Below are 20,354 nucleotides of genomic sequence, written 5' to 3'. Positions count from 1 at the left end.
ATTGAACTTAATTTTTCAGTCATTGTGAGGTCAAGATTCTAATCTATTTAAATTAGTTTAGTAATTTCTTTATATAAATTTATATTAAATGTATTTTTAATTATTAATACAAAATGTATTATTTGTTTTATTTTGTTTTAGATATGATAAACTGCACATTAATTTTAAAACTGAATAATTGGAATCCAAATATTTAATAACAGATTTAACATTCTGAAAATTTTAATTAATGAAATGATTTCTATTGCTAAATCTGTTGTGCTGCTTTTTGATGTGAAATTAAATTTAATGAACTGAACTTCATTTATTGGTGAAATGTACTCTGCAGTTGACATACATGTAAAATAAAAACAGAATTAAAAGAAGGATAAGCTAAAGTTCTGTTAAGTGATAAGAAAGATGAAATGTTTTATATATGACCAGTGAAAATTATTTGTGTTTTTCTTTTTAATATGTGTGTGGTGATTATATATAATGTATAATTATATATAATACCAATCACATTACTGTAATTGTTCCATAATTTGTATTATATAAAGATAGAGTTGAAGTCTTCGTTGGTGCCAGGAAACTGACCTGTCTTAGTCCAGAATAATTGAATATATGATAATATTTCTCATTGTATATGAGAAATGTTACAGTACCCTCATACAATTAACACATTAAACTAATGTTAGATTTTTTAAAATTTAAGTTATTAAATTGCCTAAATAACCTTAATAGCTACAGATGTAATCTACTATTGACTGAAAGGTAAAAATACAGAATAAATTATAACCAGAGAATTATATTGCTCTTAATGCACATCTTGAAATTGAGTACATTAAAAAAAAAAATGGTTATTGAGTAGTGCTAGTACATGCTTATCACATGTAGAGATGGTCATAAATTTGTTACTACGTGTAGTAAAGACTTCACTAGATGTAGAAACTTGGCAAGGTGTACTAGATCATCCAGTTAGGATATGGATGAACGCAATCTGAATATTCTGGTTATGTATAATTTATGCTAATTTTTTGAATAATGATCTGCCAGAGATTTATTTACCAAACATAGTGGTTCAATAAAGGCGATTACATTTTGTTGATATTAGATTATACAGTAAAAAGTCCAAACATAGACATAGATTTTTATTTTTTTCCATGTATTCTTATCATATTAGACTGTTTTAGGAATTGTTTAGGTTTCAATTGATTTAAAAATGTTGTAATTAAATGTAGTTGTTCTTCAGTTAAACATATTACTGGTTTTATTCATTTCATTATAACATGTTTGTTTATTAAATTAACTGTGATGTCAACAAAAAAGAAAAATACAAGTCATATATACAAACAAAAAACAATTATATATAGGTAAAAAATTAAAACAATTGGTAGGTTAGAACATGAATAGTTTATAAATATCTGTAAATTTTTTAAAACTTATTCTACTAATCTTATCAAACAGTAATTTAACATTATTTTATGTTAGGATTATATAAAAAATGCGTGTACAAGTTTTATTATGAAAAATAATTTTTTTTTTTTCATAATAGAAGTGTCCAGCTTACATTATTCTGTAATGAGTTTTACTGTACTTAAAAAATAAGTATTTTTGTGTATTAAAGTTAAAATATTTTGTAAGAGTTTCTGAAGTTTTTCCAAGCATTTGTTTTTTTAAAATTTATTAACAATTTTATGTAATAAATGTACAAATAGTGTTACACAAATATTTTTTTATAAAAATCAAACTTTAATTTTATTTTTTTTAAAATCATATATATAGGTTATTTTTTGTTGTATAAGGTTGTCTAAAAAGCATTGAGCCCTTGGGGGCCAAAATTGAAAATAATTTATTGTTATTGAAAAATAACGTTTATTAGATCACATATACACCATTTTTGTTGAGGATCTTCTGCCATTTCCAGCAATACCAGCTATAAAGTTAGATGTACAGCTAAATCCTGTTGATGTAGAACTTTGGTTATTTCTGGTCAAAAAATGGTGACATGTGGTTTTCACAGGCCTCTTTTGAAACCAAGTTAATGCTGTTCAGGAAGTCCTGCAGAGACTGAAATAGATGATAGTCTAAGGGTGCCAGGTATGGGCTATATGGTGGATGCATTAAAACCTCACAGTCAAGTTCTCTCAATTTCTGACGGGGTCATTAAAGATGTATGCAGTCTGGTGTTGTCAGCATAGTATACGACACCCTTTCTGTTGACCAGTTCAGTGTTTCTTTTGAATTGCTAGGTGCAATTGCACTAATTGTAGATAGTACCTACTGGTTTCAGTCTATTGTTGTGTCTGGCTGAAGCAGTTTATGATGCATGATACCTTTCCAATCCCATCAAACGCATAGCTTAACCTTCCTGGGTGTCAGTGTGGACTTTGTCACAGACTGTGGAGCTGTGATCACAATCTTTTTCCTACATTGTTGTAGGTTATCATCTTTTTATCACTTGTGATTAACCGCTTCAGAAATTGCTCAATTTCATATGTTATAGTAGAGATTTGCAGATAGAAATTCGATCGAGTAATTTTTTCTGAGTCAGACCATGTGGTACCCAAAAGTTGAGCTTCTTTTTGTCACTATCTTTCTCCAAGTGGTTTAACATTGGTGATGGATGTTTAGGTCATTGGTGATGTCATGACTGTTTACATGCCAGTCTTTCTCAACTTTTGCCAGAATATCATTCACTTCTGTGATTGGTTGCTCACTGTGAGGAGCATCTTGAACATTGAAATTTCCAAAACGAAAGCAAATGAACCATCTTTTGGCTGTTGCTTTTGATAATGTATCTTGCCTATAAACAGTAAAAATTTCTTCATGAGCCTTCACAGCATTTGTGCCTATATCAGAATAAAATCGTAAAATGTAGTGCAGTTTTGCAGAAAGTTCACTCATCTTCACATCACAATACCTTATGTCTAAGTTTAAGAATTCCATCACTTTTGCACATCTACTGTCTTCAAATACCAGCTGTCACATGACATCCACCCTGACTCACTACAACTCATATACCATGAGAATTGGAACACTAACGCTATCTTGTGCGCAAAAGGCTTACTACTTTAAAGAAGACTACGTATTATTTATATTCATGTTCTATGTAGTAGTAGATTAAGTTATAAAAATATACAAGATCAAGCAAAGTTGAAATAAATTAGGAGAAATTTATGAACGGTTACTGAAACAGTTTATGTGTACTGTTTTAGAAAGATTTAAAGTTACATTTTCTTGAAAGATGAAAAACCCGTGACTGTATTATTTAAAATTAAAATTTTCTAACTCATGTTAATTTTAGTTGTTTTTTTCTTAAGAACAATATTTATAAAGAGACTAAATGATGTTTGTTTACGTGCATTGTACATGATTGAACTATCATTTATTTCATAACAGGTAATTCTCTATTGTGTTTGTTCAATTCCAGCCTAGTGTTGTGATGACAGGTTCATATTTACAATTAAAATATCAGTCATTTTATGTATAGTTTTTGAAATGAAAATTAGAAATAAAATATTCAGCTAAGTTTAAAGTTTAATTTAGATTCTTAATACTACATCCTGTAGACAAATGATATGTAAATTTATAATCTAATCATGACATTATGAACTAACAAATTTAAAAAAAAAATTTTTAATATTTTATCTATAAAGATTGAATGTTTCATAGAAAAAAATTATATTCATAAACCAAAGCATTTACTTCAATCTTGTTTTAACTTGTTACTTCTCAGGCAACTTGGATTTAAAAAAAAAACTACTGTTATTCCTCATAATGTTTCAATGTTTTTCTTTATTGCTCTGAGCAAGAGGTTAACAAATTGTCAAATTATATCATGATATCCCAAAAGACTTTTAAAGTGACACATAAAAGAATTTAACTATCACTGTTATAATGAAATAGGTGGTCGTTGGGTGTTTGTAATAACTGATTCAAAAAACAAATGTTTAAATAGTAGTAATGACTTTGTGGAAGAAAAATATTGATTACGTATTCTAATAATAATCATCAGTAAGTCTTTTATTGTTTCTAGCAAATATTCTCTATCTTCTAGATAATACAAAAGGTATATTCGGGTCATAATTTTATAATTTATTCTTTCTTTAATTATAAATTTATTTCATAGAATAACTTGACAAAAGTATTTATATCGCAGTGTTTATTTCATAAAAACTACCCAAAATTGATTTTTGATTGGCTGATTAAAAAAAATTAAATAAGTTATCAATCTGTAAGTCTATGTTATTCTCAAAATGGTTGCTACCTGCTTTCAAGCACTTACTGTACCACAGCATTTGTCAGGCATTTATTCAGTTTCTTGTAAAAGAATTCATACCCACCAGGTTTAACCATCAAGTTATTAATGTTACTCATGAGCTGTTCATTGATTAAACAGCCAGATCTATATATTGACAAAGAAATGATAATCACTCTGTTAAAAATCCAGTCTAAGAGAAATGGTGAAAACAAAAACAAATGAAAACTATGGTTTTTGATTTCACATAATAAATTATTTTAAAAATAATGGCTGTTTTGGTACCTAGTACTTTCCTCAGATTTTACAAATTATTAAAGCTTAAAAGTACTATACGAAGAACAAGGCAAATACATAAAACCAATAGAGATAGAAACATAAAGAACAACAATAGGGATTGTGCACATGTATCAGTAATATATAAATTTAACAGTAAATACTATTGGTCAATTCCGAAAAAGGGGCATATTTAAATAAATATTTAAAATATTTCAATAAAATATGAAGGTTATTATCTCCCATTTATAAGTTCAATAATGGTGAACTGTTCAAGGCTTAATTGATCATTTAAAAGTAAGTTTAGAATTTCTAAGTTTATTAATGTCCAATGACTAAAATGTCCAGTTTACAACCTTTGTTTTCATCGTAAGTATTGAATTTCCATTAAAAACATTCTCATCAATTAAAATACAGGCATAATTAAAATCCTTCTTGTTATTGGAAAAGAAAAATTTATGGTCCCTTATATGTTTTTCACAAGATCTGCCACTCTCTTAAGTATAAACTAAAAAATCAGGTGTTCACAAACTGAATGTGGTTGGTTTTTGTGATAAGTTTATAACTTGTGAAAATCAAAAAAAACATATTTTGTTTTCGTTTTTATTATTATGGATTTTCACAAAAGACTTCATCCATCAATTAAATGGTGAAAGATTTCTCATATGACTGCCCAATTAAAAAGCCATTTTGTGTCTTCTAAGTGATTTAAGTGTTTAAAACAAATAAATACTCTTTTTATAAATGACCTGTGCAATATTATTTTTTTTTAATTGATCTTTTAAAACTTTCTTCAACATTTTACAAATAAACTTCTGATGATAAGTTATAAATAAAATTCACTTCAAAATGCTTTTTACCAACTGCTTGGACTCTTCCTCAGTCCCTTCATTTTTGAGCTTTTCTCAGATTTTTTCCTGTCTAAATCATAATTTACTGTTCAATATAATATTGAAAGAAAATCAAGGCATGACTTTTCGTTGAGTTTTGTGCATGTCAACAAGTTGGTTTTGATACTTACCTTTTAAAAAATGTTTTTAAATCTACCTCATCAATCATGATCTTATAAATTCCTGAAATTTATATGAGCTGAAATAATTTTAGAGCTGTTAATCATAATATTATTATCATGAACATGACACAGCAGTTGATGATGGGTCATGGTGTACTGTGACCTTCCATCTAAAAAAAACCTATTACAACAGTCACTATTGGTGGAATTGATTGTCATAATCTCTATGTATCATTGTACTGCTTTAACACCGGTAAACAGAATAGGTAGCAGATGAGATCATAATAAAATTTTGCAGCAGCTGTTGCTCTTATGCCGTTTTGCTTTGGTTACCTGCTTATCTACATCAGCCAATCTGAAATCAATTTTGGAATAACCCATTTATAAATAAGGGCAATTAAATAAAATAATGTTTTCCCATCGCGTTGATATTTTTGAAATATATATTTTATTATTTACAGACTTCAAAACATGATGAAAGAAAACAGGCTGCATTAGAAGCAGCAAGTAGTAATATTGAAAAATTAGAAAAAAAAGAAAGGCGAGAAAAAACAAAAAGTAAAGCTCTTCGTGCCACTGATGAAGAAAAAGAATTAAGGAAAGAACGTAAACTTGGTCGTAAGAGGGTAAGATTTTTTTATATTGTTATGCTGATATTATTATTATCTATTATGATCACTTTAGTCATTCCATTATCCAAGTTTCTTCGATGGGACTGATTGGGCCGTGTGGTCCTTCCAGTACATTTTCATACATTCCAAACTTTGTACGCTTTGTAGTGTTGAAAATGTTGGTATTGTGAGTTTTTTCTTGTGAGTATGAAACTAGTATTTTTGTTGTTGACCTTCTTGTTTAATTTAATTTATGTGTGGTATCTTCTGGTATAAGGCCAGTTTTCTTCTGATCCATCTGCATCTTGTCTTGGAATTTTTCTAGTCTAGATCATACTTAACTAACTGTTTCAGAAGTCTTGAATCTTGCATCCTCATGATATGTCCAAAGAAACTTAGTCTCTTCTTATGCATGTTATCAGTGATAGTTTCTAACTCTTTATACACCATTTTGTTGGGCACAATCCACCAATGCCTATATTTCTGGTACTTTTTATTGATGCAGGTTCTTCCAATTCTTCATTTGATTTTCTGGAGCCTGTCTGTCTAATTGTTCATTCAGGTGTTTTGGCTGCATAAGTGGCTTCTGGTTTTATAACTGTGTTGTAGTGTTGTATTTTTCCATTTATTGATAGGCATTTTTTATTGTAAGTGTACCAGGCTAATTTTTGAGTTTTATCTAGTTTGTTTCTAATTATTTGGATGACTTTTTTTGTTTAGGTTGTTATTATTTCTCAGAGGTATTTAAATTTGGCTACTAATTTGATTTTATTACTGTTTATGTGTACTTCTTTTAATCATGTTGGTTTTTGGGTATAATTTCTGTCTTTTCAAATGATATTTTGAGGCTAATTTTATTAGCAATGTTTTGAAGTTCTAATATCTCTGATTTAGCTTTGTCAATATCATTTACTAGCAGTACCAAGTCGTTGGCAAAACCAAAACAGTTTGTTCTGATTTTTCGACCTATTTTTACTTTTGAGGGCATTTTTGTGCCATTCCCTCATTGCCTCATTTCTAGAGTGCAATTGAATAATAGCGGTGAGAGCCCATGCTGGTATTATTTATAAGTATTATATTTAATAGTGTACAGCATTTCAAAATCAGTTAGAGAACTAGCTTGTTTATTGGAAATAAATTGTATTTTTCATACTTATTTACGTTTCTTTTTTTCATATTATATCTAATGGTGATGTTGGGTGTTTAGAGTTATATTCCAACTCACCAACAAGTAATGCCATTTTCATCACTTTTTCCATGAGCTTTAGCATTCTTATTTTACATCATACAGAGGGTCAGAATGGCTTTACTCATCTTGTAATGTTTACTGAAGTTATGTTACAAACAACAATTTGTAAATTGTTTTTTTTGTTTTTTTTTCAAATTGTAGGCCCAAAATAAATAATGAAGGGCTTAGGGTAACAGCCTGTTTTTTTGCCTTTTAACTCTTAGGTACTCAGTGTACATAAAAAAAAAAATGGCCACCAAATCATAAGATTTTGAAAATGTCTCATTTTTGGGACCCAGAAACCACATATGAGACAGGTGGCAAAAATCTAAAATGTTTACAGCAGTAAGTATTTTTTATATACTTTAAAACCATATAAATTTTATTTTATTACTCAAAGGGGTTGATGAGTAATGAAGCCAACAAAACCACTAAAAAAATTGTTCCTTCTAACTATAAACAATGTATTAAAAAATATTGATGTTATGTATTTTTTTCACATTATCAAAATTACAAGTAAACTTATTAGAATGAATAAATTGATAATTAATAAATAGTAAATTACAAAATGATAAATAGTCAGTTACAGAATGATAAATAATTACAAAAATATAACAATTCAAATACATTAACATGTTCAGTTTACCTTATTTTAATTCTGCTAATGGAAGTTATGGATAAATCTTGTACTTTTTGATAACAAACTTGACTAAAATAACTCAATTCTCCTGCCATTTTTTTTATTGAGTAGAACTGGTAAGGCCTCATTCATCTTCGGTGTAATGTTGTGTCCTCTTCCAGTAGTTGATAGAAAAAGCTCTTAAGGCATGTGAATCTTTAAAATATTTTCCAGTTGAACCAATCTTTGATTATCCCTCAATGATTTCTTGAATGAAGTACCAGGACCCTGCGGATGGAAAAAGTATGTTTGATATTCCTCTTCATTTTCATGTAGTTTGACTTCAGTGACTTCACCTAACCACCACTTGCCATTGTATATGCAGCAGACATAATTTTTACATTTTGGCTTTGGTAAACCTAGAAAGCAGTTAGAAACACTGATGTCCTTGTGTGCCAATACTAACATAAGTGTTTCTGATTCAGTGGTCGCCTGGACTTTCAGAATATATTTCTGACTTGTTGGAACGTAACTGTGAAAGGTTCTTGTTTCTGGGACTGTTGTGATTACGAAAACTGAGGTATTCTTCAGTCTCTTGATCATCTTTTTTACAGCAGAAAATAAATGTTATATTTTTAATATTGTTTTTGCAATAATTGTACATTTCAAAAGTGTAACAATTTGATTGCTGTACTTTGAAGGCTTTCTTTAGTCGTAGTTCCTTTTACAGTTCCACCAATAACATCCCATGCTCCTTTACCATGGTGTAAAAAACTGCTGTTCAGCTGCGATTTCAAAATCTTCTTGATGGTAGCACAAATTTATGAGAATTTTTTTGTTTTTATACTGGGCTGAGGAGCCATCAGAAAAATAAAAACATTAACTTGTGTTTTTATTTTATTTATAACTTGGTTTTGGAAGCAGAAGAACAGTGTAGTATTTTGCTTCAAGTATTCACTAATCACACAGTAGCTTTGGCTTTGTAAATTTCCTTCTTTTTTAAAATATATGAGAATTGGATGACGTACTGTGGCATATGTTTTTGACCAGTGATGTGACGACTTCATCCTGTATCACAAAAGGAAAATTTTTAAAGAAGTTCCCAATTACAATACATTCACCCTCCAACAAGTTTTCCTTTTAAATGTTTCTTTGCAACAAAATGATGCCTTTTTAGATTATGTAAATTTTCAGTAAGTTTATCTAAGTAGTCTTGAAATGGAAGAATTTGAGTTAGTTCATAACAGTCAATAGAAACCCACTGTTTGAAGATAATTTCAGAATCAAAATCATCCCAGCTCTCTTGCAGTAATCTGAGCCCTTCATTAGTGCCTGGACACCTTTCACGCTGTGACAGCATGCACATTTCATTTTAAGAGCAGATAACATGAGTTTACATTTTGGTGGATAACACATACACAAACAGAGTAAGTACCTGACCCACCAGCCAAAACACAACAAAATGTAGGTCTAAATCAGTAAATTTTGTAAAACCAATTTTTAAATTATGTTTTTCTTTGAAGATTGTATACAATTCTTTTAATTTACCTAAGCCTTTTTTGAATATTAATTTTCTTCCCATCAGCTTGCCTTACAGAGACATAATCCTTCTTGCCTGGCATCATTTGGCTGTGCTCATCATTCTGGTAAATATTTTGAACACTTTTAATAACATTTTCATGAATTACGTGACTGGGTTTCTTTTAGCAAATTTGTGGCTAATTCCACTTGCTTAACTAATTGTTTGGATTGACGAGCTAAATACTGACTAACACTAAACTCATTTTGAATCTTTTGAATGCTCCAGCTGCTTGATAATAAACTTAAAATATAAATTTTTTCCTGGGTTGATTGTAACTGTTTTCATTTTATCCTTTATTTTAATGATTAATTCTTCATATTCCCTATCTAAATCAGAATAATTTTGTGATACTAAACTGGTTTCTTTTTAGAAATATTTAAATCAAAGGAAAGGAATTGTTTAATTTACTAATAACTGACACGGCTATTTTTGTAACTTTATTTTTTAAATTGATTCCTTTGCACTGCTCGATAACTTTATAACCTTAATTGGGGGGGAATGCCAATTGCTGAACAAGCTTTATTCAAAGATTCGACTATAATACATTAAGGCTCAAATATATCTTGACATTCTGGTTCACTTTCTGTATCATCTTGTGGTTTTTGTATTTTGTTTAAGCATTTTGTACACAGTGCTCTGCCTGGAATTAATTTTAAATTTGGATTGCTTGTTGAAAGTGTCAAAGATATTTCTTAACTGGTTTAGTGTGACAGCTAAATAGATCAGAGCAACTTTTCCCTTTAATATGAAAATATTTTTTTTTAAATATTCTTTTTATGAAAAGTACAGATATTTTTTATTTCATTACATCCACTTCATAAAGATATCAAATTTGCTGTTCAGTAACCTAAAATATCTTGCAATACTGATCTATTGTAAGTCAATTAGTGACATACTGTTTCAGTGTGAATGCCAATTGAACACTAATAATCTGTTTTATAAAATGCAAGGGTTCACCACAGCAATACAGTTAGTATAAATTATAAAACTACCAATTGCACCTCACTTTGTCATACACCAGTTTTTCTACAGCTAAAATAAAAATTTCTAATTAATAAAATTAAAAAATAAAATGAACTTCTCAGAAAAGAGAAGTTCACTGCTAATAAAATACTTTATACAACTGTACATTACCTAACCACAGTATTAACTCTAGCTACAATACAATATATCACATTGAAATGAAAATAGTAACTGAGCCTTCTACAATGTTTACATTCAGGATTACACAAATATTCATGTCCATGCATGTCTATTCACTTTCGTAAACTTGAGTTTGTGTGTGTATAGTAGATATACATTACTATCTGAAAAAATGATGCATGCTGTGAATTTTTTTGGATATATTGTTTACAATTAGAAGGAATGGTGTTTTTTGCGGTTTTGATGGCTTCATTACTCGTCAACCCCTTTGAGTAGTAAAATAAATTTTATGTGGTTTTAAAGTACATAGAAAGTGCTTACTGCTGAAAACATTTCAGATTTTTGCTACCTGTCCTATATGTGGTTTATAAGTATTACTAGTACTTAGGAGTTAAAAGTTAAAAAAACAGGGCTGTTACCCTAAGCCATTCAATATTTATTTGGGGCCCAAAATAAAAATTATGAAAAATAATATAATTTTTTTAAATAATAATAATTTAAAATATTATAAAAATTAAATAATAAATTTATTTTTTTAAATGTAAAAAAATATTTTTTGGCCACTATAAGGTTTATTTAAAAATTAAAATCAAAATCAAAAATAGTGATGCAATAAAAGTTCTGAAAATTGAAAGGAATACCCTTAAGTTTTCTTTCTCCTATTGTATGGTCTATTTTTTCAAAATTTTGATAAATTTCTTCTGATTTTCTTAATTTATAAATATTATCTCTTAAGTTTTGGGTCAGGGATTTTTCTTAAAATTCCTTTTTCAACGTTTATTAAATTCTTTTCTGAGAAATTCTGCTGGTCTTCTGTATATACAACGCTTCAAGTAAAACTATGGTTTTACAAATCTTAATTTCATTTATGTTTTTTTTTTTTTTTTAAATAAGTATTTTTTTTGTAAATGTTTCTTGTAAAATGATAAGCCACTTCCATTTTTTGTGTTCAACTTTTATTCTTCTTTTTCTAAAACATTCAGGGTAATAGTTTCACCTAAATATTTAAATTTTTGGACCATTGTGGGTGATTTTTCTGAAATTTTCATTGTTTGGATTCTACATTTAGTATTAGAAAACCATTTATTTTTTCGTATGAAAATTGTACACCAGTTACTTTTGTAAATCTTTCTAATTCTTGGATTTTGATTTTTGGCTTTAATGTCATTTACCAGGATATCAGCAAATTTTAAAACATTTATATTTAAAAATTTAGATTTTTTTCCTCATTCTCATATTTTTGTTTATTTTTAAGTATTTATATTTTTCTATTCCAGTCTTAAATTACTTTTCCCAGAACAAAATTTAACAGCATTGGAGAGAGACCATTGCCTTGTCTCATCACTCGAGCTTTGCAGTTCTTTTCCGTTTATTCAAATTACTTCACTCAGTGTTTAACGCAAAGTTTTTAATACATAATCGATTGTATTTTACATTGATCTATGTTTTATTTAAACATTATTTAAGCATAATTTTTTTTTCGTTATGTATAAATGGCTGTTACTTAACATCGGCAACCATCTGTACAATTAAAACTTCATCTACAGCTGACCAGAATAAAGAATTGGTTGACTTGGAAAACTGCTGCCTTAAATTCTTCAACCATAAAATTTTCCTTTGATCTGGCCTTCAGTTTTTCCACGAGTTTCTCTTGGAGTGTGAGATATGGAAGCCAGTATTTCTCTGGATCTCACACATGTTCAAACACTCCCATTTTTCCTCTTAATCATCTCTGTGCTAGAATCCAGCCTTTTGAGTACGTGAAGGTTAATATCATCCAGAGTTTCTTTAAAAATCTTTTCAAAATAAGTATTTAAGAAACTGAAAGATAAAATACCTTAACTGATTTGATAAACTAGTATAGATTAAGCACTGCTGTATTATTTTTAATGATTTAAATTTATAGATTTTATTTTTGTATAAGCAATTTATAAATTCACACATAAGCAGTAACTTATAATTTCAAAAATTATATTTAAGAATAAACATAATAAATTACATAGAAATTATAATTTTAAGTTGAATAGTATTTTACATTTAGGAGTGTGAATTAAGACATAAACTCTTCCACATAACTAGCTTTATCAGCATATAGTTGTACATCATATAGGTATGTTCAGTAAAAAATTTGAGTTATTCAGCCCAAAATTAACGTCTTGTTATGAAACTTTGTTTCTAAAATAATTGCACATTTAATGAATGATTTTGTTCAGGATTTGTTTACTTATAATTTTATGTTTTGTAGTAAGAAAACAAGAAACGTTTAAAGAAAATAAAAATTGCTGCATTGTGATTTTTACTTGGCCAGCATGGAGATCGGTCACTCATTGCATTGTTAATTTTACATTGAAAAGGATTTTCCATTTATTTGATTTTTATGTATTTTGACATCATCACAGATAGCTTTCAGAAAAACTATTTCTATTAATCTTCTAATTAGAGTGCTATTGTAATAACCTAATTAATTTCTGGAGAGTGAATGTTAGTTGACTGCTTAGCATTACACTACTATATTTTCCCAACAGATTCCTGAACTCAGGTTTGATTCTCAACAAGAGTGATATTTTCTCACCTGGTACTTAATTCATTGTATTTTTCTACTATAGAACACTCGTACAAGAATGTCAGAGATGATAAAGATTTGACTGCTGGCAGATCCTTTAATGAATTTTTTATTTTTGGAAAGTTAAATTGCAGTACTGTTTTATTTAAACAATCACATTTTATGCTCTTTGCTGCATAAAAATGGTTATGTAATATTTTCCTGGCATTGAAAAAAAAGATCCATTTTTTTATGTGTCTGTGATGGCATACATTTCCACTAGAGGTGTGATTCATTGCCAGTGAATATTAATTGACCCAAGTGTTGAACTTCCTCTGTTAGTTTGGTTTTTTATATTAAAATAATATTCATAATCTGAAACATTTGTATTTACAGCTTCATTCAGTATTTTAATGTTGTGTAACCTGACTCATTTAAATTGATAAAATTTTCTTCTGGTTTCAATCAATATTTTTTTAATGTTTGAAATATTAACAACACCTTTGCATAAACAGTTACTTGTTTGAAGACATTCAGACTGATTACATTTGATACTTAATCCATAAAATTGAAATCTATTTTTAGTTTCAGTACAAAAATTTACAAAGGAAGCTCAATGCAGTAGTTTGATACAAGCAAGGAAATCTTTCACGAAAAAAAAAGTAAAAAAAATATCTTACTGTTTAATAAAAGAAAGCAGTATTAGTTTGTAGCTTTTAGCTGTTTTTTCCACTCTTTTTGATGATTTCAAATCAAGATACTGGAAGCTTTAACTTTAATTTCGTTAACCACAAGCTTACACCCAATTACCGCTACCTTCCATCTTTTTATTTTTATTTTATTAGTGGTTAGTTAAGAAGTGAATGTTGTGGCAAATAAAAAATGCCTCCCTGCACTGTAATTCACATCCAAACTTTGACCACTTCCTTGAAAAATAGCTATGCTATTTTTGGTAGCAATCGGTGTGTAATTTAACATATTACAACCACTCAGTAAATGGCATCTAAAAAAATTACTTTCATGTAATTTTAGAATTTTTTCTTTATTTTTAACTTTGGCTTTAATATTATATCTGTTTTTATCTTTAAAGGATAGGGCTGATGAAGCCGCACTTCTAGCAGAACAAAAGAAACGTAAAGAAGAAGAAAAAGGTGAGCTACGTCTCCTTTATTAAAATCAAATTAATATTTTATCTAAATATAATTTAGAAATAAATATTTTAAATTTAAAAATTAATTTCTGACATTATTTTTTTTAATAATTACTATATAAATGTAACATATCACGCCTTTTTAACTTTACTTTTTCAACTTTCAAGAGTTAAAAATGAAAGAAAAAGTCTGTTTTTTAAATAAAGTTAAAAATTGTTAAAGTAAATGTAGAAAAATAACATAAATTAAATAGAGCATGTTATTTTATTTACTTACTAAATTTCAGACTACTCAAGCAAGTAAAAAATGAATATCAAAGTATAATAAGAAAATTCTATGGTGATATGAATATATCACCATAGGCCTAACTGTATTACTACTTACTGATTGATGTAGGATTCCTGATACACTTTGTGAATTCATTATATTCAATAAATACTACACAAAAAGGCCTTCATCAGTAACGTAATTAATTTTTTTGTTTCTACTCCAATCATTTTGTTATTATCTCTTAATTTTTGTGCTTCTTATGTCAAGTATTCTGTTTATATACTTTTAAAGCATTTACACACTTAAAAATATTTTTTTAATAGTTTACCCTTTCTTTCTTTTTCCTGTTTAGCCTCCGGTAATTACCGTTCAGGTATTACTTCAGAGGACTAATGAGGATGATATGTATGAGTGTAAATGAAGTGTAGTCTTGTACAGTCTCAGTTCGACCATTCCTGAGATGTGTGGTTAATTGAAACCCAACCACCAAAGAACACCAGTATCCACGACCTAGTATTCAAATCCATATAAAAGTAACTGCCTTTAATAGGACTAATAGTTTACCCAAATCTGCTTCAACTAGACATTTTCAGAATGCTTTACATTCTGAAAATGTAAAATGTAAATGTAAAAGAGGTGATGAAACAACTAATTGTTTTATCACCTCTTGTTTTTTTGTAAATTAACTATGAAAGAAAACCACGCAATTTAAACAAGGAAAACCAAGATGAACGGTAAAAACATATTATTAAAAAAAAGAAGAATATGGTGGTTTCAATGTACAGATGAATGAACAGATTCCAAAATGGAAGCTTGTACTCAACATACAATCTATATTTATTATATGTTAGACATAAGATGATGAGATGTCATTTAACAGTAGTACACCAAAGTTAATGACAATAATTAAAATTAATGTCAGTAATAAACTGTGACAAATTAAATAAATTGTATTGTGTGCAAGTCAATTGACTTAAAGTTGTCCTCTTTCCAGTAGGCTTGATGAAGCATATCAAATTAATATACTGATTTCTCATGTCTTTTAATTATATGTCTGGTAACTGCCTGGTACTTTATGTTGGGTTGAGGCTAAAGTTTAATCTAAGCACCCCTACATTCCTAGCACGTAACAAATTCTGTATGGATGCTTTTTTAAACACTTACCCATTGCTGTGTGGGCACTACAAACAGGGAGACCAGACTGGCTAGACAGGCATCACACAGACGTCTTGGGACTAAAAGAATATGCAGCTTGTACATCGATCAACTTTTCTGTTGTTAGCAATTATGGTCGTCCACTTTTGGCTACATCTGTCACATTCCCTGTCTCTTGGAACTTGTCGTACAGCCCCTTGATGGAGGAATTATTTGATGCATCCACGCCATATTTTTCTGTGAAGGCATTCTGAGTTTGGGCGTAAGTGGCACATCTAATGTATTGTGTGACAATGAATATTCTCTGCTACATTGTGTAACCCATTTTTCATCAATTAAACTTGCAAAAAGAAGAAGGAACATTCTACCATAAGGGTGTGTCACTTTTTGAACTCTGTAGTAGTATTATTAAATTCCTTCTGATACCTATACCAAATTAATGAAAAATTAATTAATTTTAATGAACTTTTCTGTGTTTTTTTTTTATTAGACAAGTAATAAAAAGTAAATAAAAAAGTAAAAAGGAAGATATAAAAAATAATCTTTTATATTAGAAAAGTAAAAAAGCAGTTTTTTTAATTCATCGTTTACGTTGTACATAAACAGTTTTGTAACATCATTAAAAATAAAATTAATGGCAGTTTTTATATATATATATCTGAGACTTCAGTATGTCACTTGAAAAATATTATGAAATTAATTATTTCATAATATTTGATTTGTTCACAGCCTACCAGTATCTCATAATTCTAAACTGAAATTCAGTCATGAAAATACTACTTCATCTAATATTATAGCTTGATCTCTGAAATGATGATTGATTAATCTTTTAGTTTTAGGCATTACCATGCTGTTGGCTGAAGTTGATGCATAATATTCAGCAGATTCAGTCTTATTATGAAATTAATCTGATTAAGATAAATAAAATGACCAAATTACCATTTATTAATGTTACACATTTAAACAATTTATAGATTAAAAATAAATAGCTCTTTAAGAAAATAAAAATAAATGCATGTAATTATGGTAGTATTGTGCTAATGATTGTCACTCCATACTGAATATTTTCATGCAGGTCATTATATTGGTGTCCTTTTTATATAAGAATTGAATTATTTGTTTACTTAATCCGAATTGACACATTCAGATAACAATATAATGTATAAATGCTTTATTTATTTTAATATTTACAATAATCTTTTTTTTTGTAGCAGCAAAAATGGCATTGAATGGTGACCAGGGTGATTCTCATAGTAGGGATAAACATCATTACGCAAGGGTAAGAAAAAAATGTCATAAATTGTATCAATGTAAAAAAAAAAATTGTAATATTTTCGATTTCTTATTGGCACAAATGTAAGATCTGTTCAAGAAGCATCCAAACGTGGAAAATAGGCCGTGAAAAAGGTAGTGTACCTGTGACCTCCAGTCTTATTTTCTTTTGAAGTTATACCCTTGTGATCTCACATGCTTAATTCAATGGTTCTTTCCTTGCTGGAAATATTTTCTGTAGTCCTTCGGAATTGCTACCATTTGTATTGACACATGTCCTCTTGGCTGTCAAATCTGATCCTTTTCAGTATCGTCTTTGGAAATAATAGAAGTAACTATCAGAAATCATAGGTCATTTTTGGTGAGTAAGAAGACTGGTGAACATGAAAAATTGCATGCTTAACCAAGAAATTCTGGATTAGACTTATCAAATGGGCAGGTATGTTATAATGCAACTGTCACTTGCTAGATTCCTACAGGGGTCTAATCTCTTACACCAAGCTGCATCACAAACATGACACAGAATCTTAGTGTTGTTTATTGACACTTTGGCTTTTGTGGTATATATTTTTGACTATATATAAAATTCTTGGGTGATTTCACTCCAAATTGATTACCAGTTATTGTCTTCAGGAAGTCAAAATCACCAACGGATGCACTCCAGCATGACTTGTGAAATGTCAGATGAATTTCTTTCTGTTAAATTGAAAACAGTTTTGGCATAAATTTTGTGGCCATTCTGTTCACATCCAAACTGTCCATCCTAATTCACTGGTAATTTCTCAGTCAGTAACCTGATGAATTATCACTAACTGAACATGTTAATGGATTTTGATTTGTTCACAGCCTACCAGTATCTCATAATTCTAAACTGAAATTCAGTCATGAAAATACTACTTCATCTAATACTATAGCTTGATCTCTGAAATGATGATTGATTAATCTTTTAGTTTTAGGCATTACCATGCTGTTGGCTGAAGTTGATGCATAATATTCAGCAGATTCAGTCTTAATACTCAAAATAAAATTATGACAAGTACTAATCACACAGTTGTTGCTGAATAATTGACACACGCCATGAAATTATAAAAAAATATATATTTGGGCTAATGGTTGTATTACTGGTGTGTTCTACCAAATTTTACTACATTCAAATACTTCTTGAGAAAAAAATGCAGTCAGATACCTTTTTAAACAGACCTTATATTCATTGCATTCTTTTAATTGTCAGAAATAAAATTTTGAATTTTTAAGAAAAAAATATTTTTTAAATATATATATATATATATGTGTGTGTGTTAATTGAAGTGTTTAAGTAATTCAATAAATTTTGCTAGCTTATTTTATATGATACAAACTAATATGCCACTGTTGCAGTACATACTCTTCGTGATCAGTAGTGTTATATATATATATATATATATATATATTATAGACTCAAAGTTACAAAATAACTTTGTATAATATATATTACATTATTTAGGTTCAGTTTTTATAAATTTCAGGAAATAGATTACCCACTCATTCTACCATGTAGTTGGTTGAGTGGTAGCATATTTCTCTTTCTTTCAGTATTGATTTCAGGTTCCAAGTTTGGATTCCAATAAGACAATGACATCTTACAAACAAATACAAATTTTCATACTTCATTTCTCCTACCAGTTATCAGGGGGCATCTGGATTTAAAAATACCATCAATCTGCCTATTTCAAAAAAAGGAAAAATTTTCTTTTTTAATCTTTGTCACAATTAAATAAAAATTAAAAAAAAAGTTATGTTATTAAATAGTAGACAGGTATGAAATCATATGCTAATTGTAGTGTGTATGAATAAACACACTACAGTTAGTTATGCATAAAATGCAGATAATAAATTATATTTTCACTATTGACTTTTATTGACTAGAAGTAACTTGTCATAACTACTAATACTGGAAATGTGACGATTGATCACTTTTAAAGCTGTGGGATGACTGAAGAATAGGAGAGGCAATGAAAGGTTCAGAAAGTTTATTAAATGATAAATCTTGTATTACTTGAAGATTTGTTTAGTCTTGACATGACAAGCTAAATAAATTAAAAAGCACAAAATAAAAATAACCTTAATTTTCATTAAAATAAGAAAAACTGCATTTAAGTAATTGTCTATAGTCCATACATCAGATAAAATTTAGAAAGTAAATTAAATATGTGAGAAGGAATAGAATAATATATTTTCAACTCTCCAAAAACCTTAACAATGAAAATATTGACATTAATCAAATTATCATTGAGTTATACATAATTTTCTGAGATAAACACTGAATGGCAGAATAAGACAAAGGGTTGAGAAAATATACTATTAAACAAAAATTAAAGTTGTTTTTTACTCCAATAACTCATGAAACTCAGACCTAAATGTAAGTTATATTAGAGATATGTCTCATATTTTTTGTATACAGTAATTATAAGAAAAATCTTATCAACCAATGTGTAGTACATTAAAAAGAAATTTAGTTGAACTTTGTTATGCCATACTTTTTCAAATATGTTAAATTCATCCTGCTGAGAAATAAGATTGTTAAATATGTATTTATTTTTTTATGAATTATGTATATTAAGATAACTGCAGAGAATTTTTTAAAGTTTTTGTGTATGAATATTCTTTTCTTTTAATTTTATTTTTGCTTGTTTACAGGATAAGTCTCCCTATGTACGTGAACCAGAAAGATCTCATGATCGTGACAGCAGAGATAAACAATATCCTTTTTTTGAGTTAAACAATTAATATTTCATTTATTTATTATTTTTAATCAATCCCTAACACCTTTAAAATTACACTAGCGTAGTTCATGTTTAGTAGTTTATAATAACATTGCCTGATTTAAAAATAGTATATATACAGTAAGTATCATTTATGGTGACATACATAGTAATGCAGTATATCTACATTGTAACTACAGAAATATTTTGGCAGTTAGAATAAGTCACCTTTTCCGTTTTACATGCATATGCATTTTAGTTCTTATTTGTCTTTCTTCCTGTACCTGAAGCAGCCACATTCAGTTGTTCATTAATCTGTTGCTAAGAAAGTTAGTGTTCTTACCACCGAAAACATCAGCAGTCTTACAGCCCTTAGATCATGGTGTGATCAGTCTGTAAAATTCCACTACAAAAAACACCTAATTTTACAAATGATACAGGATTTCGATCAAAAACAGGAAACACAAATATTCTGGATGCTATAATTATGTTAGAAAGATCCTGGAATGAGG

At 28.6% G+C, this 20,354-nt stretch overlaps 1 protein-coding gene across 1 annotated transcript in view; it reads left to right on the top strand.

Moving 5' to 3' along the window:
• tho2 (THO complex subunit 2-like protein) overlaps window positions 1-20,354 on the top strand; it is a 134,716-nt gene that overhangs the window by 108,712 nt on the left and 5,650 nt on the right. Inside the window, exons 28-31 of the mRNA XM_075378427.1 lie at window positions 5,990-6,154; window positions 14,344-14,404; window positions 17,041-17,108; window positions 19,778-19,839. Coding sequence (XP_075234542.1) covers window positions 5,990-6,154; window positions 14,344-14,404; window positions 17,041-17,108; window positions 19,778-19,839 — 356 coding nt within the window. The remainder of the gene's footprint in view (window positions 1-5,989; window positions 6,155-14,343; window positions 14,405-17,040; window positions 17,109-19,777; window positions 19,840-20,354) is intronic.

Source organism: Lycorma delicatula, chromosome 11 (assembly GCF_047948215.1).
Source record: "Lycorma delicatula isolate Av1 chromosome 11, ASM4794821v1, whole genome shotgun sequence".
NCBI lineage: Eukaryota > Metazoa > Arthropoda > Insecta > Hemiptera > Fulgoridae > Lycorma > Lycorma delicatula.
The sequence above is the reverse complement of the archived record's forward strand: the minus strand, read 5'-3'. Positions and strand labels throughout refer to the sequence as shown.